The sequence below is a fragment of the Halichoeres trimaculatus genome, unplaced genomic scaffold, assembly GCF_033239565.1.
Source record: "Halichoeres trimaculatus isolate MK-OKI-2021-1 unplaced genomic scaffold, fHalTri1.1 fHalTri1_scaffold_6, whole genome shotgun sequence".
Taxonomy (NCBI): Eukaryota; Metazoa; Chordata; class Actinopteri; order Labriformes; family Labridae; genus Halichoeres; species Halichoeres trimaculatus.
Window position 1 is genome coordinate 34,595,858 of NW_027437184.1, and position 23,113 is coordinate 34,618,970.

A 23,113-nucleotide genomic window follows, 5' to 3' on the forward strand; every position below is an offset into this window, starting at 1 on the left:
ATCCTGCTGGGTCAAACTAACCTCTGCAGGGCTGGTACTATAATGACCCAGTGGTTGGGTTATAAAAAAAATGAGTTATTTTTAACTCAACCATTTTTTAGAGTGTAGGAAGTGGTTCAAAGTTTCCTTAAAAGCACATATCCATTTTATTATGCTGATGATTTTAAGTACAATTCTGTCATGATACTCACTCTGGTTGGAGATTGATTGATTAATCATCATCAGTCAATCACCCTGTGAGAGGCCGGGCCCACTCTGGACACCACGGTCAGAAATGGGCTTCAGAATAAGTTCTTCTCTTTAACACACTGTCTACTACATTAATTAACCATCACTTAACATATGACACCAATGCCTAATACTGTAAGGTAAAGTCCCAGAAATATCAATTGCTATGCAGATGATAAACAGTTATGCTTCTCAAATAACAATCAAAAACAAGAGGCCTGACTAAAGACATAAAGGGATTGGATGTTTTCTATGGCTTAAGTCAGATAAACTTACTCAATTCTGAGCAACACAGGCATTCCTATTTGTTCAGGATATCATCTTAATAAAAGTGATGTAAAACAGCATTTTATCAATAACACAGGAAAAAAAATCAGGAAGAGCCTGTCTCATAAGATGCAGAAAAACTAGTCCCCACATTTGTCACATCCAGCTCTAATGACTCTAAAGTCTCTGTCCCCTCTGATCAGACACCAGACGTTAAAGGCAGACATTTTGACTTGTCTATAATAGATGACATAATGAGGAAGCTTTATTTTTGTTGCTCCAGTGCCAGGCGCTTCAGTATGCAGTCTCACTGGCATGGTTTGGGTGATTAATGTCATGAGTCCACCTGCTCAGATGTGTTAAAATGTCATCTGTGAAAAAGGTCCATCAAGGGACCAGAGGCGTCCTTTGTGATGGCGGATTGGTTAAATTCAAGGTGACGCATCAAGGTGATAAAAGGACAGGGGAAAGAAAAGACAAAATAATGGGATGGATCGTTTTATCAGAAGCAGTCTCTCTGCATTAATCACACCACATTGTGCTGGGAGTGAGGCAAATATCTGCCAACGCTGTTCCTTTGAATGAAACCATTTCTCTCATTCCATGAACTTCAAACACAAACTCAGCTCTAAAGAGCTTTGACAATTAGTCAAACTTTTAAAAAAGAATGGTAAAATTTATAAACCCTATTAACCCTACATTTATCTACAGATAGTGCAAAGACAGCATTTCAAAGGCTGAAACAGAGCTGATGAAGTTGGCTTAAGTTCATGCAGGACACAGAAGTCATACGTCCAGCAACCAATTACAGCTCATGTAGAGTGATAAGACGGTGCATTTAAACACGTCTCCACTGTCACCAATCCCTGTGTGCCTACACTAACCACACTATGCTGCTGTCTTGAAGTATACCCTCCTCCACCCCAGCCTCCTCCTATCAATTCTCCATGTTTGTATCACATTAAGTCTCTATGTACAGTGGGGAAAATAAGTATTGAACACGTCAACTTTTTTCTCATTACATTTACTTCCAAAGCTGCAACTCAAAGAAAATTTCTACCAGGCATTCGTATTAACTCAAATAATCCACACATGAAAAGAAATCACAACGTTCAGGTCCATAAATAATGATTATGTGGAATTAAGTGCAATAACACAGGAAAAAGTATTGAACCCAGTAACTGAGACTCATCTAATACTTAGTGGACGTGTCCCAAATTGCGTACACTCTGCACTTACACTTAATATTTTAGTGCAGAAGTGTGTTCATACAGACAGTACGGAAACACACAGAGCACTCAAAACAGGGAAAAAAGTTGAGTGTGGAACGGTGGACACGTCTCACACTCAATGGATGCCAAACTGGCTACACAGAGGAAGGAATAGGAAAGGTCAAACGATCATTAATAATTTTAATTAATGAATAACAGAAGAACACCTGTGAACAGTTGATCCAGGACAACTCTACCCTGTTAGATTTTGTGCCCTGTTCCAGTGAGTGAAGAGTGTACGCAGTGCACTATATGTCAGTGTACTTGTGAACGTACGCCATTTGAGACACAGCCATAGTCTCCGTGACATCACCCATCTATTTCTGATAAGGAGTTTTGAAGTAAATCAACGATTGAAGCCATACCTAAAAAGCCTCCACTCCAACAGCTGCCTGCTTGTTAGTCATATCAGCTGAGCCTCTGATTGGGTGAATTCATAAACTTATTATTGACTAAACTGCTGAGTAGGAAAAATCTCCATGTTCGGTGTGTGTAGATAAAGAAATTAGCTAATCAGGTCTGAGCCGTTTTTGTAACCAGACATTCATGAAGCCTGCTGTAAAAATCAGAGTTTTTTTCTGGCATGTGTGTAATTCCAAGTTTTTCTACAGCCAGCACTTAAATGGACACTTGACAAACTGCAGTTTTTAGCACCTCACCGAGGGTTTCACTTTGGCATGGCTGCAGGTTCCTTTTTGGGTTAAACCAGTGTTTCTCAATTCCGGTCCTTCCGGCCCATGTAGACCAGAGATTGGAATATTCCTTTCCATGTATACTATTGTTTTCAGACAAGTCATTCAGAAAGATTCCATTTGGAAAGACGAAAAACTCCTCATGTAACGGTGGCTAATGATACATCATCACTCCAGTCTATATTATACAGTCTATGTCAGTGTTACCCAATCCTCGTCCTGGGGGACCCCTGCCCTGCATGTTTTAGATGTTACCCCACTCCAGCACACCTGATTCAAATGAATGGCTCGTTATCAGGCTCCAGCAGAGCTTGATGACGAGCTGATCATTTGAATCAGGTGTGTTGGATTCGGGTAACATCTAAAACATGCAGGGCAGGGGGGCCCCAGGACCGGAATTAAGAAACTCTGGGTTAAACCATAAACAAACACACTTACCTACCAGTTAAATTTTTCCTTTTCAAAGAAATAAGCTTCTTACCTTTTATTTATAGTTTTTGTTAGAAAACCAGAAGAACTCAACATTTTAAGAGTTGGATGAGATGTTATTTAGATAAAACAGGATAGTTCATTTCTTCAAGCCCTGTGACATTTGTTAAATGCATAGGCACTGACTGAATTTTTGGATGAATCCTAAGAAATTGAGCTGATTTCACAGATGTGTTTGCTAAATAAAAATGATGTAGAGATTAAGAATCTGCTCTGTTTTTTTTTACTGAATACAGTTTGATGTTTTGTGTTGTGTCTTTTTTGTCCTGGCTGTGTACCAAGCATAATGTCATTTAAAGACCTTTTCAGTTGTAGAGCACGGTGTCATGTTGCAATGAAACACTTCTGTGTCCTGTGGCAGTTACTTACGGAGTTTCCATGCTTTTTCTGCAGTGGGTTATGGAGAGGGGAGGATCTAGAAGATGAGAGAAAGACAAAAAAAAGATATCACTGTCATTTTAAAGTGGAAGTGAACAATATCTGCTCTCAGACGTCTTAACCTTATTAGATAGACATTCATGATGAGCACAAAACACCTCTGCTGCTTCCCCACTTCTAGCTCTATTAAGATCAAACACTTAATCTAATCTCAGTACAAAAAAAATCAATAGAATATGGCAGAATTGGTTTAAAACTTGGAGACAAATTTGTTTGTCGAGATGGTTTTACATCCAATGAAAGTGGAGATACATTTACACCAGCACTGTTGTTCAGGGGATATTTAGCCTCAACAGCTGAAACAGGTGGTAAACAGTCCTGTCTGTGGTGGTTGTAAACCTCACTTCCAGTCCTGTTTTCTGACTTTTATTGCATGACAAGGATCTTGTGATAGATAGACCATAGATACGTCTGTTGACTTCTTTTGTCGACTCACATCAACAGTGTGTTCAGTCCGGCACGTTGCAGGACTGACAGACAGCCGGAGTTGTGAGACCAAGGAGTTCCTGCACTTCCCTCTCCATTGATAACTAAAGCCTTGTTTCTACCAAGCCGTTCAGTTCGGTACGTCTGGGTACAGCACACTTTCTGCGGTGTTTCCACTGACTAATCCCTGGAAAGGTCTCAAATAACCGAGGTGAACCATTCCACTTTTTGGTACCCTCCTGTTGGAGTACCAGACATCCCAATCTGACCCCAGAAGGTGGAGCCACAACACTGCAGACCGTTGATTAGTCGAAAGAATCGTTGCTTCCTGTGCGAAAGTATGTCTTCTGAAACAAAGCTTGGTTGGTCATCGTAACAAAGAGCCACATGCCGATCACAAAGAAGACGAATTGCTGGATGATTTCCATCGTTGCTCTTTGTTTACCGTGCTGCATTTTTCTTCTTATTATTTATTATTCTTATTTACAGGACACTCTTGCAAATGAGATTTTCAATCTCAATACAGCTCTCCTGGTTAAATAAAGTTTCATTCATTAGCGGGGTACATTGTGTCACACAGCTATGCTGTCACGCAATTACATAACAGACGCGACTATTGGCATCCGGCTTTCACGCCGCCTTCCAAGAAGGACGCAGTTGGCTGTGGAAACACAAACAGGATCAGGCTTTACTGATTCAACCTGTGCCAAACTGATCCAGACCGCTTGGTGGAAACAGGGCTTAAGTTGACTCATTGACTTGAATGGAAACGTATCTAAGGGTGTATTCACACCTGTGGCTCGTTTGCTTTTTTCTGATTCAGGGGCAAAACTGATACAATTGTAGCAGTCGTCACTTGGTTCCTCTGTGTCCACAAGGCAAAAGTCTCTTGCGGTCTAAAGTTGTAAACACATGTCACGTGCGATCGATTTTTTCTCTCATTGGTCAGAAATCATACCCGGAAGACGATGAGTTTCCCTATCTTCGTTCATTCATTCATTCATTCATTCATTCATTCATTCATTCATTCATTCATTCATGTTCTCATCCGCCATGGAGCATCAACAACGTGTGTGGCTAGTTTGCATTACAGCGTTTATCTGGCTAATGTACCAGTGTGTGCTTTATGAACAACATGTGCAGTTTTTCCTGGAGTCCCGACAGCGTCTGGAAAATAATATCCTGCATGTCTCGAGATGAAAATGTGCCGGCTCACGTCACCGCAGACAAAAACGGGCTCTAAAGGGTGCACAACAACACATTCTACTCTCACAACTACCACAGTTATGAGTCAGTTGTGCCTGTTGCTGGGCCGTTTGTGTTCTCACTGCACAGGAACCACTACAGGGCTCGTAGCCAAGACCACCTATTTATGTCGATCTCGACCTGCTTGTTTTGTCCCGCATCCGAGAACGATTGCTGTGTTCACATATGCCCAAACGAACCGGACTTTCGAGGGGGCTGCCCACTGTTTCGGGACAACTGTCCCAAATGATCCAGGTGTGAATACACCCTAAACCAGTGCCCAGACTGAATGAAGGCAGACCGGAGACATATCTGATGTATTTCAGCCATAACTAACAATTTCCATATGGCCTCCAGCTTTCATCTTACAAAGTGAAATGAATCATGTTCTTAATGATGTGAACATTTATATTTTCTGTTGAGTGCACAAACTAAACTAAGTTAAACCAAGTAAACTCCATCTAAGGTAAACTCACTAAACTTCATCTGGATAGGCTGCTTGTCTAAAGCTAAAGCTCTGTACATTCTGCAGAAACCCAACAACTCTTACAGCTGAAGACTTTACACAAAGTGATTTATCAGGATGTAAAAAGGTGCAAGTTCAAAACACATATCTGAGGACACAAGACCACAATACAGCTATGAAATGGAGCAGAAAAGACAAAAAATAGTTCATAACATAGTTATGGATACAAGATTAGAAATACTTGGGTCTAAAAATGTTGTTTGCAAGTTTTAATGGTCTGAATGTGAAAAATAATCCTGATCAAATCCTAAAAACATCCTGACATATTTTCCTCATATCGCCCCCTAATGGGGAACATTTTTCTTGGTCAGAAGCAGAGTTTGATGATGTTTATGCAGCACGTAACACTGCAGAAAACTGCAGAAAACTGATCATCTGGGATCAGAGACACCTGAGGGACAGGTGAGCTTTGATTTCATCAGTCTGTGATGATGGAACAAAGAGGTTTGAGCTCACCAAGAGACTGATTTTTACAGAAATCACTCAGAGAAATAGATAAAAAAAAAGAGCATTCATGTGTTACTTTCACACTGATAAACATGTCAGTAAGAGCTGCTGGTTCTTGGTCATTTTCATAGGATCAAATGTGTCCTCCTTTGAGAAAAGTTTGGACACCTCTGCTCTAAAATCTAGGTTTTAACCATTTGGATAATAAAGAGCGTGAGGTAGCAAATACTTGTGAACTTGTAGACAGTGAAAATCATCCTTGTTATCAGTCGGACTGGTTATACTGATAACTACAGATGACTCTGACTTTCCCCTCACCTCTTTTCCTCTTCAGTTTCCGCCGGCGCTGCTTGTTGACGAAGCAGGCTGCCATCGTGCTGAACAGGACGGCTGCTGCCAGGAAACAGATGGTGGCCACAATACCAGCCACCACAGGACGTGCCAGTCCACGTTCCTCCACTATCTCAGGGGGAGGGAAGAAGTCTGTGAGATGAGGAGGGAGGGGGATAGAGGAACGGAGTAAGATGATGGGACAGAGGGGAGAGAGTGGGAAAGTTGATGGATTAAGTTAAAGCAAACAGCAGAGACACGCTGAATCACTAGATTTCTGAGCTGCGTTCAATAACAGCATTAGTTATCTGATACAGCAGTGATGTGAGCGTCTGCAGAAAAAGACAAACAGTTGAAGAGCTCTGATCTGGTCTGTAATGATACAAGAAACTGAATCAGCCTGAACAAACAATAAAAAACCTTGTCCCATACTTCTCAGCCTCCTGCACGGAAACCTGTGAACGTCAACTAAAGGAAAAGTTCATCCATTAAGATTCATCTGTTTTCGCTGACCTTTGCTGCAGCGTGTTGAGTATTTCCTCAGGGTGTTAGCTATGATGACTCTGCAGAGTGTAAACCTTTTCTTTCCAACAGGAGCAGACCGAGCGCCTCTGCCTGACAGGTTCTTTTGAATTTTTGTTGTGTGAGTTTAAAGAGTTAGCTCGGGCACAAAGCAGTAACACAGCTAACAGAGTGTTTTATTTAGTGGCTCCTCACACACTGCTTTGAAGAAATTAAACAGGCATGGTCAAACAGTGAGCATCAGCCCAAAAAGATTAGCCTGTCATCACTGAAGCCTCACAAACAGCCTGTGATGTAGAAATGTTGAAAGTAGTTTTACACCCTTGTAGTTTAAACATCCATCCGTACATAATCTGTACCTTTTTTGCAGTTGAGAGGATATTAAGATCGCAGGCTCGCCCAATTAGAGGCACAGCTCGGGTAGCGTGACTGACAGATGCCCTATAGCTGTACGCAAAGTCCTTGCCACTTCCAATATGGCTGCCAATTTGCTTCATTTTCCAGAAACAGACGGGTGACGGGGAGACTACGTCCATGTTTTACACAGTCTGTGGTTTGTTGTATGCATCAGCCATGTAAACCACACCATACCATACCAACTTCACCAACATACCAACCCCCCAACAGTGCATTGAATTTAAGGGGAACCCTGAGTGTTAGCACTAGTTGTCCTAAATAAGTTGCTATTTCCCTGTTCTACAAAAGTTCACAGATAGTGGCACAAGAAATGTCCCAGAAACCTTTTCACTTCACTACTTTTTTAGACATACATAGGTTGCCATTTTTTTTGCCAGGTAAGTGTGTTCTGAGATGATGAAGTAAAAAGGTGCTTGAGATACAGTCAATATTACCAACTCAGCTACTTCGTGGTTCTATTTAGCAACTTTTCAGACCCCTCCAGTAACTTCTTTTTAAAAACGTGATAACTAGCATTTAACGGCAACAAAACAGCCAAAAAAAAAAAAACTGATCCAGTATGAAGTCTCAAGAACGAGGCTGGAGCCACATATGTCAGTACAAAACTCCACCTGGGTTCAATACAATAAAAAAACCAAACCCAGCCTCAGCCCGAGCTATCGATCCTATTATAATAGCCAGTCTTTTAGCACAGAGTACACTTCACCAGAACTGTTTGTCATTTCAGGCACACAGCTTGTATTATTCTCTCTGACCCTGCGCTCAGGTTTCAAACTGAGAAGGCTGTAAATAGTGTGTGCAGAGGCCTTGAACAGGTTAACCTATGTTAAGTTGCACACTTTATCAGGGCTGCCTCTAACTTAAAAGTGATGAAATGCATCAAAGTAGTCCAAGAAAAGCTTTATTCTTTCAGGAGACAAACATGTAAACTGGCTTCTCCTGTGTGGAAACATGACGTCCACAGCGACTCTTTGAGATGTTTCAACAGAAAACCCTTGTTTCCACCAAGCAATCCGGTTTAGATCAGTACAGTTTGGTATGGGTTGGACTGGTAAAGCCTAATCCCATTTGCTTTTCCTAAGCCAACCGTGTCCCCTCTTGGTAGGTGGCGTGTAAGCCAGATGCTGATAGCCACATCAGAGAAATACAGTCGCTGTAGCACGGTAAGTGACGATTCTTGAGCCCATTTAACAGTCTTTAGTGTTGTGGCTCCACCTTCTGGGATTGGATCATTTAGTCTGGCACCCCAGCAGAAGTGTCCCAAACAGTGGGACGGTTCATCCTGATCATTTGGGGATCCGTCCCAGGATTAGTCAGAGGAAATGCCACAAAATGCATGCCATGCAAGACAAACCCAACTGGACAGCTTGGTGGAAACAGGGCTTAAGATACATAGAAAGATAGAAACATAAAATAAAGAGAAACATACGATAAAGATATAAATCTCATAACGTGTTTTTTTCCAACTTGTAACTGAAACCAGTCAACTTGGATGTGTCAGTGAAAATAAATTAAACCTGAAGTCATCAAATATTCAACTTCAAGAAACAAAGTTTAAAGAATGGAGATAAACCCACTTTGTTTTTTTCCAACTGTATTGTGTTTCTCCTGTTGGTCTCTCTGTACTCACTCAGATGGAACCCGGCTCTGTTTCTCTTTTCTCCCCCAGCAGTAACAACGGACTTATCCAGAAAATCCCCAAATTGAGTTTAAAACAAACACTCAAATGCTTCTGTCCTTAAGAAAACAGACAAATCCAAACAATCTTTCTGATTTCCCCAGACCCTCCAAGTATAATCCTATTTTACCACGTCTGCACTCATTTCCCACCAGAACTGTCTCTGTCTGAAAAACAACAACAACAACAACAACAACAACAACAACAAAACTTTCAGTCACTTTGGACAGAACTGATAACGTTGACTCACTTATCAGCAGAAATGTTTAGATGTGTTTTCTTTGATGCTTTCAAACCAGGAATCTGTAATTTTGCATTGGATGTGTTTCCTTTACACTTTTTTACAAAATCAAAGTGATATTTTTGAAGTTTTGATAAAGCAAAATAAGACCTAACTGGTGTTTTCATCACAACTAGAATTGCGCACAAGTTCAAAGACTTTGATCTTGTCCCATGAGATTCAATTTACGGAACCATGGAAGAAGGAAGGAGGACTGTAGCTGCCAATAACCATGTCAATAACTAACTATAACTAACAAGAACTGACAATAACTAACTAGGTTTTTCCTTCTGTCTAAATTCTTGCTTGTGTCGTACGTCGCTTTGGACAAAAGCGTCTGCTAAATGAAACTGTGGAACTGTATAACTGTAGATATCCCATTTAAAGCTGAACTGGCATTTTGATGGACAATTTTTGGTTGATGCTTTCAACAGGCGAAGGCAGACAGCCTTAAAATACTGTAACATCCATACAGACACTGCAATGATGACGATGCTGATTCATGAAAACTTGTGTTTTAGTTCACTGGTCAGTGTCGGCCATGACCTCGCCACATTAAATGAAAATCACTATCTCCAGCTCACCTACTCTCTCACTCACTCACTCACACACACACACACACATACACACACACACACACACACACACACACACACACACACACACACACAAACACACACACACACACACACACACACTCACACTCACACACAACTCTGCCTTTCCCTCTTGCTGCACTCTGACCATGGACTGTACAAAACATGGATGTAGCCTCCACCACGCACCCATCTGTTCCTGATACAGCAAAATGAAGCCAATCTGTGGACGCAGCCACATTTCATATGACGCAGTCTTTGAGCTTCCTTTCTAACAGCTATAGGGTACATAGTCACATGAGCTGAGCTGCGTCTCTGATTGGACAATCAGGTGATCCTGATCTGCCAAACCACTGAGTTAGAGTATCATGAATAAATTAATAATCATTTAAATATTATACCTTTCATACAAATTAAATGTAGGTTTAGTGCTTCACACGACAGAAAACAAAAAAAGGTAAAATAAATAGAAAAAAATATATGTGGAAAAAAAAATACAGAAATATACGTTTATAGAAGCAGAGACTTAATGGACCTGTTGGGGTATGATGAATGTAATTTAAAGCAGGGGTTCTCAGACCATGGACCCCTTTCAGGTGAGGCGTTTTATCCAAAGACTTCCTCATTATCATAACATTGATGAGCATCGTATTAATACTGTGTAATAATGTATGAGTTGTACTGTGCAAACATTCATAGTTTTCAAATTATTCATTTTGTAAACTTTAAACATTTTTGTTACAAGGTATTTGTTTTTTTGCTGTTGTTGTGCACTATATAGTAATAGACATGTCACAGTCAGTTGTATCAGAATTGATCTCATGGCACCAAACTAAATTGAAAGTTGATTATGCAAGAGAGCCCAGTTTGTCAGTTGTTGAGTTTTCAGTGATATGTGTGAGTTATTCCACAGACCCCTGAGCTATGGTTTGTGTACCAATGGGGGCCCTGGGACCATACTTTGAGAACCCCTGATTTAAAAGCTAAAAGAAAAGAATAAAAAATTAATAAGGCACCAAAAATAGTAATACATAAAAAGTTGAGATAATAAAAACAAAAAGTGCAAAAATAGCAATGAAGAAAAGTAGTTGGAACATTAAAGATAAAGAGTTTAAAATACATTTTGATTTGTAAAAATTAAAATAGAATAACACACAAATAAATCTGAAAAATTGAACAATGAAATTAAAGAAAATTATGAAAACCAAATAATAAAACCAGACTGACTCTTTAGTTCAGGTTTTAAGGTCTGAATATTCTCCTCTCAGATCCTCAGGCTCTTCTAGGAGATCCCTGAACAGTGTGGCTGAAAGCAGCATCACCAAATACTTTTGTTCGTCTCTGTGGATAAGCTCAAAGAAATCTTCTCACTTTGAGACAGATTCTATGGTGAAAAGCATGGAAACACTTTACTTAGAAGTCCGCATATTTCATCACACTTAGGCCATAATTAGAAACAAAGTTTTTCTTATTTCTTTGAAATTAGCAAAGAACTTCTTTGAAATAATGTCCAAATGTATTGTCCCAACACACAATTGGTAGGTTACTGTTTTTTTCTTGTTTCTTTGGAATTTACTCCAAATTGCAAGGTAAGAAAGTGAGGATTAGCAGATAATTTATTTGAAATTAAATCACAACCCACCACAATTTTTTTTCAAAGTATCCCAACGTTTCTGCTATTTCCAGAGAAGCAGGTGATAAATAGCTGCTTAGTTCTTGAATACAAAGTTAGGTTCAGTGTTTCCTCTGATTATTACCTTTGAAATGTTAAGTGAATAATTCAATTTCCCAATAAGCAGTTGAAAGTTAGCTGTTTGTTATTTAATTTCACCAAGTTCTTTAGTAACAAGTTTGTAGATCTGCATAATTGAGATCACATGCAAAATGATAAACCTTTATGATTGAGCCTATAATGTTTTACATGATACAACTGAAGACTTCAGGTGTGGTATTCACCAAGAGTGGGGTTGTAAAGTGGCCTTACCTGATTGTGATAAACACTGCAAGTACAGGGGCACTGCAAAACAGAATCTGGACAGAAGTTATGTGCTAATTTTCACCAAATTCTCATGAATGTAGGGGGTAAAGAAGAAGAAATAAGAAAAAACTTTGTCTAATTGTTACCTAAGTGCAATTAAATTTGCGGACCTCTAAAGTAATGTGTTACAAAAAGTACACTTAAATGTAAATTTCATTGTCATACGGCCAACGTCATCTGAGTGTCAGCTCCTGTCTGAGACAGACATCATCAGGTAACAGCATCATGGAAGCAGACAGAGAATCACTCTGGTGCTGAACTTCAAACTTATGGAGCACCCTCAGTTATTAATTCTGGAGTTTGTGTGGTTAAAGCAAGTGGCAAAAATATGAAAAATGTGGGAACCCTCTAATCTGCTGTTTCTCTAGTGTCTGCTCCAGAAGTACTGGAAGTCACATACACACCAAGCCAAAAAAAAGCAGTTTTCACATATCTGCAGCCTGGTTCAAAAGTGTTACATTATCGGCACACACTGTACTAAAGGGTGATTTTTTTTTCTAGCTTGGCAATTTAGAGGATATTAAGATCTCGAGTTTGCACAATCAGAGGCACAGCTCAGCTCACATGACTGACAGGTGCCCTATAACTGTACTCGGAGCCCCTGTCTCTTCCAATATGGCCGTGATAGTTGATTTGCTTCAAAAGTCTGTTTCAGAAACAGACAGGTGACTATGTCTGTTAATTTAACAGTCTACAGGTTAAACACATGTTAAACCCTGACCCAGAGTGGGACTGCAGGGATATGGTGTCAACATTAAGAACTTCTTTTAACTGTTTATGTGCTGCAGGAAAGCATGACACAGCACAATTTGAAGTGTTTTTACCATAAATGATGATAAAACTTTAACATGAGAACAAAAAAACACCTCTGTGATGATTGAAGCACCTCAATCATTTAATCATCTTCATACAAAGACACATGGTGCAGAAAAAAATATCAGGTGGACTCAGTGTCCACCCAGAGACAAGCAGGACTCTCTGATCTCCACATGTATAAATCTCCCCTCTGTCCAGCAGGGGGCAGCAGAGTGCTGTCAGAGATGAGGGGCTTAGTGAGCAAATCTCTAAATGCTTCCAACAGCTGCTCAGAGCGAATGATGTGTACTCAGTGACCTCTGAGGGAGTGACATCACATTTTCAGGCTTTAATTTAGATTCAAAACAGATTTTCAGCACAGGGACCAAAATAGACAAGCCTTTAATGATTCTCTTTTTTTAGCCCCGTGCAGCCCGATGCTATCGGTGGGAGACGATGATGTCATAGTCTTCAGGACGCTACAAAGGAGTGTGTGCATGTAAAGAGAGCTTAAATATAAAAGTGCTGACTGAGCAGGATGTAAAGTTGGAGCTGCTGCGTGTGCAATACATCTCCGTCCCCCACCCACCCTCGGCTCACAAACGATAAGACTGCCCGAGGTTAGAGAGGCAGGGTGCTGCCAGAAGTTGTCGGGTTGAATACCTGCATTGACAAACTAGGATTAAAGCCTGAAGCTGTTTTGTGCCTCAACCAACGAGTCGATGTTCTCCACAGAAAGGCTAAATAACTCACACGTTTCTCACTGTGCGTTTACATTCTTTAATGAAACAAACAGCAGCTCAGCTCAAACAGGGAGGACACAGCACCAGAGAAAATCTGCTCACTCTGTCCGGCTGCAGGTCATGTGACCACAGACTGAACAGGTATGCTACAGGTAAAGAGAGGAGACACTGTCCACTGTCTGACTGACAGGGATCTCCCCTCCTCTGAGACGATGAAGGAGAAAAATGAGCTCTGTGTGACAGAATTTCCTCGGGGTCGGCTGAACTTGATAGGAATGAGGTCACCTTGACTTTGACCTTTCATTAACAGGTTCAGCCTTGGTTGTAATGATAAAAATCTGTCTAGAACCAGTGACGTCATCATGTTTAGTTTGGTCAAGGAACAGAGGTTTTGACTTTTAGTGGAGAATGCTCAATCTGTGTATTTTACAGGTAGGGTCTGCAGGAAATTGGGTTACTTGTCAGTAAACGCAGCAAACTGAGCTCCTCCTCCTTAGGTCAGTGCCAGCAGCAGCGCACACCCACAGCCTCCAACCATGTCTACATGAACACACTCACTAAGCCAGCAACCACCTGTAGCATTGTGTTTTTTTGTGAGAGAAACTCCAGAGCCATGCACCTGACTTAGCATGTTAGCACAAGCTAATCCCTCAATGATTTGACACACCTGCTCAGCAGAAAGCTAACTCACGTCACGCTTCATTCTGTGTTGCTCTCCAAGTGCCTGAAAGCCATAAATAGTAAAAGTGGAGCCAATCTTCCCCTTTGTTTAGGAAAAAGCTTTATCGTCTCTGGCTGTTTTTCTTTCTCTGTGCTATGTCCACTATCATTGCCCCTCAGAATAGCTTCTTCCACTTGCTAATTAACACACAAAGTCACTTGTGCACTGTGCGTGATTTGATTGGCTGATGAAACCGGAATGTCCCAAAACAACCAAAACGTCATCATACAGGGGAGGAGAGGGTTCAAGGCAGACACAGACACTGACAAATTTACAGAGGCCAAGAAAAGAGGGTTGAGCAGGATTGATCCTTTAAAAGTTGACTTATTATTTTTAAAGAAAATCCTGCAGACTCTACTTTTAACTAAACAGATTCACTCACATATAAACCATGGTGATGTATATAATGGTGTTTTCTTGAAGTTAATTTTTAACTTTAGATTCAGACTTTTTTTCATGTTGGTTTTTATGGTTCTACAATTTCATTTAGCAGACGCTTTTATCCAAAGCAATGTAAAACTCCCAAAAAAAAAAGTGATGTGATATCTCACCTGTGCTGGACACTCCTACTACATTACTGGGCTCACTGATGGTGTCATCCATGATGGCCATGACACGGAACTCGTACCAGGCCTCCTGAAAAACAGACACACACACAGATCACACAAACAGGATCACGAGTAGATACTTTTGTATTTTCTTTCTGTTTCATATTACTCTGATTTCCTGTTTTGCTTTGTAGATTTCATGTCTTGTTTTTCTTCCTTCTCCTTAGTTTCACTTCAGGGGTTATATCTTGCTGCTAACGCCTCAAATACACGTGATACGACTTCCTGTCCCATCCGATCTTTGCTACGCTGACTTTTTCATCATAGTTGTGTGTCCGTCAAAAATCGGATGGCTGCAACATGATGGTTCAGCCACACAGACAGACTGCAACAGAAGGGATCTAGTGTAAGTTGACTGATGGACTTGAATGGAAACCCATTTGATCTGTTTGTTGTGACGTAACAGAGATGCATAGCAGATGCATGATGTATTACAGCTGTAACTCTTCTTTACTCATGCTCCTCTGATGATGCTGCCATACTCTTCAGGTCTGTTCTCTGAACATCACATCATATGACATGGATGTAAGGTCTGGCTGCTCCAGGATAATGGAAAGAATCACCAAGAGAATCTTTAAGCATAAAGGCCAATGATGTCGATGGATCAAACCATTTTCATTTAGTTCTTAACAGCAAAAATACTTGGCTCATTACTCTGAGCCTGTGACATAAATACCAATACTGACTCCTCTGAACAAATTTCACAAGTGTTCCCTTTAATTACAACACCAGAATGATTCAATTAGACATCGTAGATGCAGATTTACTCTTTTAAATTTAGGTATGTCATTTTTCTAGCAGAGACCTAAAAAGGAGGCCAGATCTCAAAGGGTTAATAACTTGCAGCCGCAGCTGTCACTGGCGTTTCAGTGTAAAGTGTGACCTTGGTAACTGATCACTGTTAGTTGATAACATGTAAGGCTAGAGGTCTACAGTTAGCATGGTCACTTTTTACTCCAAAACACTGGTTGCCCTTTAACTGTTGAGATCCTGGCAGCGTTCACCCGAACATGAGTCCACATCCAGAAAAGAAGCGGACATCTTTATACTGCTCACGGTTTGGATGTAGTGTTTAAAGTACACTAACTCATCTGAGCTTAATGCAGCTTCTGTTGCCAAAATGTGAATGAAATAAAGCCAGCCGCTGGACGCGGCCATATTGGATATGATGTAAGCTTTGAGCTTGCTTTCTAACCGCTACAGGGCTCCTGACAGTCACGTGAGCTAAGCTGTGTCTCTAATTGGACAAACTCATGATCCTATCTCCAAAATTGCTGAGTTAGAAAAAAAAAAAAAAAAACGTACAGTGTGAGCTGATAGTGAATTCAGCGTTTCAGACCCAAAGCGCTTTTTGAACCAGGTTAAAAACATGTTGTAAAAATGCACTGGATCAGTTCTGTTACAGTCCGTTTGTGTGGCTGGTCTGTCACGTTGCAGGTAATCCTCAGCCATCCAATTTAGACGAAGGTGGAGCTGTGACACATAAATTCAGCGTAGGGAAGATTGTGCAGGACAGGAAGTCAGAACCAAAAACTTCCTAAAACCTCCCAGTGACTTTCAAAATAAAACAAACTGTGTCAAAACCAGTTTGTACTTAGCTTGACTATGATGACAAACAAACATTATTAGTAGAGCCAGACCAGGCAGAGTGGCCAGCCAGATTCCAGGGGTAGCTGGGGCCACCCTGGTATCTGGGTCCTTGTTCACTCAGTCAGGGCTTAACAACGACTGACATTCCAGAGCATAACAATGTGTTTGTAATAGAAACTAAAACAGGTTTTTGGTGCTGCCACAGTATAACCACGTCAAGACTGTTGCAGTGGCTGTAAAGGGGTCTAATGCACCAGTAAATGCTTTGGATGGTTTTCTGCTCGAGCATTCTTCAGACAGGGCGACACATACTTCCTCCTACTGTACCCATCACTCACAGAAACCCTTTGGATGAAACCTTTAGCTGAAAATGAACTGAGCCGTCAGCTCAGAGGTTTCCTTGGAAAAGATGGAGGGTTTAAATGTGGGAAGAGACTCTGACTTCACATCACACCGACACATTGCACAAACTAACACATCAGCATCTCCTGATATCATCACCTTGGAGCATGCAGTGAGAAATATGCAGCAGAAAGTTATGAAGCTCGGTGTAGTGAATGTGTGGGGAGAGAGCTGGGGAGAGGTGTGTGTGTGTGTGAGAGTGTGGGGGTGTTTGCTGTGCCATGAAAGGAGAGATAAAAGCATCTGCATGCAGCTGAAAGTGGTGGTTAGATTAAAGACAGGAGCTCAAACGTGCAGTGGGGAAAGAATCACCTCATGAGCGGCTTCGTGTCAGAGCTTGTAACCAGAGCAGATTCCTTGATTTCACTCTGCTCCAGGATAATTAGTCTGTGAAATTCACTGTTCTCTGAAAAAGCTTCTGGATTCACTCATCCTCATTTATCTCTTTGTTTACTCTCACACTGACTTGTGTTCCTCTCCTCTATGTTAGACACAGAGCATAAGACTGAAGTAGGAAGAGGGCGGCACAAAATCCACGAGGCAGAAAGTGAAAGTGAGCCCAGTCAGCGTGTACACCTGCATTGTTACCATGACAACCAAGGTGAAAGCAGCACACTGTTATGCCCAATCTGTTTCTGACACTTTAATCTGAACCATAAACTGTCAACACATTAACTTCCCCAGCAGTCCAAACACCTGAGTCCATTAAACGGGTCTGCTTACAGCCTGACTGAACATGAGGCTCCTGTGCTCAGACGAGACTGACGGTTTTTAAAGTTGGACATGTTCATATAAACCTTAAAGCCTGAGAGACCTAAAGGGGAAAACGAATAAGCTGCTTCTCCAGCCAACCAGTCTGAAAGGTGAGTTGGTAAGACAAGCTGTCATGGCTGCACAACTGACGGTGACTACACATGGACGACAACTCCACGTCCTCCCACTGCACTGGGTGCTGACATACTGGACTGGTGACACACTTTGGAGCCAAATCGTGCAGAAGTGATCTGGGTGCAGTGGCAGGGCAAGACTTTTAAGACTGGGGCACTGACCTGTGAAGAGGTGACCTGTCACGGTTAAGGAAAAAAAAGAAAGTCACATCAGATTCTTCTCTGGTATTTTCTCTGAGAGGTTTTTCCCTCTCTGGGTGAGTGGGCAGAGAGCGCTGTGGACTGTTTTTCACAGAGGAATCACACTTTAGCAAACTTTACTTGATGTTAACACCAGGTAGCTCTGAAGGCAGTCGGTTCACCGGCTGATCCTCTGGAGATTCCTGGAGATCTCTGGATATGTAGGACTCACAGGGATTTGAAGAGGAGATCTAAAGGCCCATTTATCCTCAACGTTAAAGTGGACATATCACGCTTGTTTCTCCTTTTCACTATGCCAGACTAGGATGCCTGTAAAGCATTTCTGCCCTCAGTACAAGTCATTTAGTTCCTTCATTGCCCCACAATAGCGTTCTCAATATCCTCATTTTAGGCCATTCTGAAGATCTCGTTGAAACGCTCTGTTTCCAGAATGACCTCCAATAACCTTGTAACGTCACAGCCCTTTGTGCTCTGATTGGTCAGTTCTATCAGAGGGGCGGAGGGGGTAGAGCTAGGGGCGGTTTTTGCAGCATGGCAGTATTTACAAAATCGCCATACTTGATGGGGCAGACCGAGCGAGTTTGCTGTTTGCCAAAACTTCACTGTAAGGCATTGATAGCACTAATAAAATGGCAGAGTGTAGGATACGTCCTTTTGTATTGGACCCTGAGTCAGACCCGGACGGTTCTGCAGCTCAGGAGGAAGAAAATCCACCTGGACACAGATCATCTCAGGACGCTTCAGTGTGGTGAGTCAAACCAGTACTGTAACATGTATAGTTTATATGTTTATACTCGGCTCTTGGTGGGTGTATCCCTCCGTGGCGGTTGTGTGACTAACTGACATCACAGAGGAGGAGCTGCTTTATCAGATTACTCCAATAAAAAGAAAGGATCCTCGTGGCGTCACTAAGGTCGAAATCTCGCGGCCAACTGGCAATGACCTATTTTCAGAGGCATCAAATCTCGTTCTAGGATATCAGAAAAAATACAATATCTCATTTTTTGAAAATTCAGGGGGTGTAAGGTCTTGTTTTCAAATTTATTACAGTCTGTGTAGGTATTAAATCAGGGATCAGCATGGTATGTCCCCTTTATATATGGATCTAGATACAGACGTAGCCTCTGTCTGTGCTCTGCGTTCATTTCATCCATATTTCTGCACATTTCCATAATGCTTACAGATACAAAACAAACGGAGCAGTACCATAGGAAACCAAGGGGGGAGCGTTGCTGTTAATACATAGCTCTAGTGAGATATGTGGAAGACGTAGCAATGGTGAAACTTTTTAAAGATACATTTTGCAAGTAACAGCTTCACTGACCACTGACCATGTTTATTTGTGAGTTTGGTAATGTCATAAACTTTTGATTCTGGGCTGCACCCCCCTAGTGGATGTATGGATTAACAGCAATGCTAATGTAAAGGACGCATGGAAGTATGTGAGCAGTGATGGTAACATTGTTAAAAAGGACATACACATTTTCGTGTGTAAAGGGAGAATAAATGGGCCTTAAGCCATGTCTCCTCTCTTTCATAATGGGCGACATGAGAACTCAATGGAGGAGTTTAAGGAATGTGGTATGATGTACTTTTTTTAGAGACGTAGCTGCATCAGGATAGTACCAACCACACCGTCACCATCCACAGTTTCTAGAGGTCTGGAAAACAGATCTGAAGCCTTGCTGGGCATTGGGCTGTTAGCTGTGTACCTCTGATCGTATCACCTGCCCTGGGATTACCTTAAGCCCTGTTTCCACCAAGCGGTTCAGTTCAGTTTGTCTTGGTACAGCACGCGTTTTGTGGTGTTTCCACTGACTAATCCGAGGACAGATCCCTTAATAACCGAGGTGAGGTGTCCCTCTTTTTGGGACCCTTCCGTTGGAGTGCCAGACTAAACCAATCCAATACCAAAAGCTGGAGCTACGACACTGCAGACCATTGATTGGGTGAAAGAATTGTCACTTACTGTGTAACAAAGAGCCACATGCCAATCACATAGAAGACGAATTGCTGGATGTCTTCCATGGTTGCTCTTTGTTAACTGTGTCGTGTTTTTCTTCTTCGTTGGATTTATTAGCGGGGTACACTGTGTCGCGATACAATGGCGTCATGCTATTATGAAACTGATGTGGCTGTCGGTATCTGGCTTACACATCACCTACAGCTTGGCTGTGGTTGGCTATGGAAGCACAAACAGGATCAGGCTTAACTGATCCAACATGCACCAAACTTTACTGATCTACACCGAACTGCTTGGTGGAAACAGGACTTTATACATCATACCGGTGGCTGTTTAGATCCTCTCTCTGTTATCCTGACAGCTGCATGAGCGTTGTGTGATCAGATGCAGTCTGTGACGTTAACTTTGAGTTTGACCCAGCTTTAAATGGGCTGATGAAATAGACACGTCAACACACCACACATTCATTAACTGTTCCTTAACAGCATGACTCATATCCTCTCTTAACTACATCCTCAAACAGGAAACATCTCATCAACAGTGTGACTGTGGGTGAGGGCTCAATGTGGCTTCATGACACTTTAGAGCTCATCCATCAGTTCAGCCAGCCATCCTCTGTGTGTGTTTCATATCTGTTATGGTGCAGAGCAGTTCGTTGTTTACTGTCATGATGTCAGTTATTCTGCAGTGGTTTGTTCAGACTTGAGAGTCTATCAATATGAAGAGTGACGTTACAATGTAAGACTCCAGCTCAGATGTGTCTGTTGAGCTGCGACTGACAGGTGTTGTACAATCAAACAGAGTGTGAGGTCTACAGCACGCGACCGGTCCATTACCTGGATGAGGTCTCGGGCCAGCAGCTCCGTCTCCCCTGCAGGAATGCTGTCGTCCAAGACCTCCCATCGCTCCCCCAGGCGAAACTCCATGACATAATGCTGGATAGGTGCTGTGTGATTGGCAGGTGGGATCCAGGTGAGCAGGACTCCCTGCTGCGTGCGATTGGCTGTGAGGCACCGTGGTGGGGTAAGCAGCACCAATGGTTCAGGGGTACTTATAGGAAATACTGCAAGAGCACATCAGGGTGGAGAACATGTGAGCAGCACATCAAAAAAAAAAAAAAAAAAGAGACCAATCAGTCTCACTGTGAGACGGACTCTTAAACTGAACATGTGAGTGCTTATTAAACCAAACACATCTGTAGACATCAATACTGACACACTTCATTCTCATTATAGACACGTTTTCTAAAGAGCATCATTAAAGCTCTGCTATCCAACGCTTTCCTCCATAAGTTTATTTTTCAGAGGCTGTCTTTGTATTTTTCAAAGATTTTGTTTGGGCATCTTAAGATCCCTTTATCCAGAGAATGGGACACTGAGTAAATAAAAATAGCTGGATTTGAACCTGGGGCTGCTTAATTTGAGGACTACATCATCTGTTCATCCGGTGCCGATCTCACCATTGAGCCAACCCCCTCCTGTTTTTAGTTCAGCTCAACACAAAAGTCCTTTATCTGCTAACAGGAGTCACACTGAGTGACAGAAACCAGTGTCAGAGGAAAGCTCCAGGAAAAATGTTTCTGCTGTTAAAATAAAACAAAAAAAAATCATTAAACTTTATTAACAGCGATCAGAAAATAGTTGATGGCACTCTAGGTTTAAAGCCTGTTAAGCCGGGTTTATCCTTCTGTGTTGACCCCACAGCGTAGTGGCAGACAGTCAGTAGCCCTACTTGCTTCTTCATCAGAGTGCCTGGGTTACTCTGCAGCACTCCTGTAGCATGGTCTGTGTGATCATCAGATCGTCTGTTTCTGGTCCTGCTTTTTTTTTTTTTCTGCTTTCGCACACAGATTCTGAGTGTCTAATGTTAGACTACAGCTAATACATGCTGTCGTTAACCACATAATAAACAGGAAAGGTGTAACTGTCCTCCCTCTATGTGTGATGATACACAGTTTGACAGTCAGTCATTCAGATAATGACTGAGTCAGGCCTCAGTTGATCTTTCTTTATCATTGGTTGAATTCAACGTGAAAAACTACAACTGAAAAAAATAACGCACAGAATATCAAGCTGCTGTAAATAGCTTCACTTGAAATATAAATGCAACATTAAGGCTAAGCTAATTAGGCTAAGCTAGATGCTAAGTGCTAAGTTCAATGCTTGACCTATGGATGGAGCTATGGTGATAGCCACATTTCAAGCAGCATACTAGGCTAAGTGCTAGGCTAAAGTAAACCTCTTGCTACAATAAGCAGGTCAGCTAGGCTATGGGCTAGACCACTGGTTCTCAAACTGTTACAGTGATGTACCCCTGTGAAATGTTTTTTTTTTCTTTTCCAGCCAAGTAACCCCAAAAAAGCACAACTTTTAAAATTAGTTGGAAAACAGATGTAAAACACAGGGCTGTAGTTTTAGTGTGTAATTTACGAAATCACATCGTTGTCAATCCTAAAATCGTGACCAGATAGAACAGAAAAAAAATATAACTGCATCAGCTATAAAACAAAAATAACCAAAAATTAGTTAAAAAGGAAGTATTTGTACACACAGAAAGAATTGTCAACTTAGAGCGCCCTCTGTTGGTAACAAAGTAAAGGGCTCTTCTTAAACCAAAATTTATCAACGTAACAATAGACAAACATTTCTTCACAAAAAAAAGAATATATAATAGTTTAATGAAATATTTGCTAAAAGAAAATTTGGCGCTGAATATGTGCTAGCTTTATGCTACTGTTGGCTAATTTCTCCCCACGGTTGCAGCTCGTAAAAGGAAATCCCATCAAGCATATTTTTCCAGATACTGACAGAATTTAGTCTGTTTTGCTATAGTGTGCCTGCCTGTGTTTTCCGAATCATTGCTGATACACTTCAGCATGAAGCTCTTGTTAGGGTCCTCGGCCTGAGCCAGGGCACCTTCTAGCGAGCTAGAATTGTATTTCGTCTCTCTTTTTGTTTTGTTACTCTTTTTTCTTTTTTTTTTTCTTTTTTTTTGTGTTGAAGTGTTGAAAAAACCTACTGGATACAATACCCAGTTTATGAACTTAAATTTATATTAACCCTAACCCTAACCCCCAACCCTAACCCTAAATAGTGTTGATGGAATTTTAGTGTTTGCCCTTTTTTTTGCCAAGTGATACATTTTTAAATTCCCCATTTGAGAACCACTGGGCTAAACCAAGCTACATGCTTAGCTGGACACCAGGCTTAAGTAAACTATACGCTGCAATAAGGAGACAGATTCTGCTAACACATTCTGATAAGACATCCAAGGGCTGGCCACCTAGCAATTGTATGTAGTGAAGGACACACAG

The 23,113-nt window shown here is 41.4% G+C and overlaps 1 protein-coding gene across 1 annotated transcript in view; it reads right to left on the bottom strand.

Annotated features, from left to right (window-relative positions):
- LOC141791538 (protein turtle homolog B-like) overlaps positions 1-23,113 on the bottom strand; it is a 218,588-nt gene that overhangs the window by 39,032 nt on the left and 156,443 nt on the right. Inside the window, exons 14-17 of the mRNA XM_074672094.1 lie at positions 20,637-20,863; positions 14,701-14,785; positions 6,348-6,512; positions 3,317-3,362 (exon numbers count right to left, since the gene is read on the bottom strand). Coding sequence (XP_074528195.1) covers positions 3,317-3,362; positions 6,348-6,512; positions 14,701-14,785; positions 20,637-20,863 — 523 coding nt within the window. The remainder of the gene's footprint in view (positions 1-3,316; positions 3,363-6,347; positions 6,513-14,700; positions 14,786-20,636; positions 20,864-23,113) is intronic.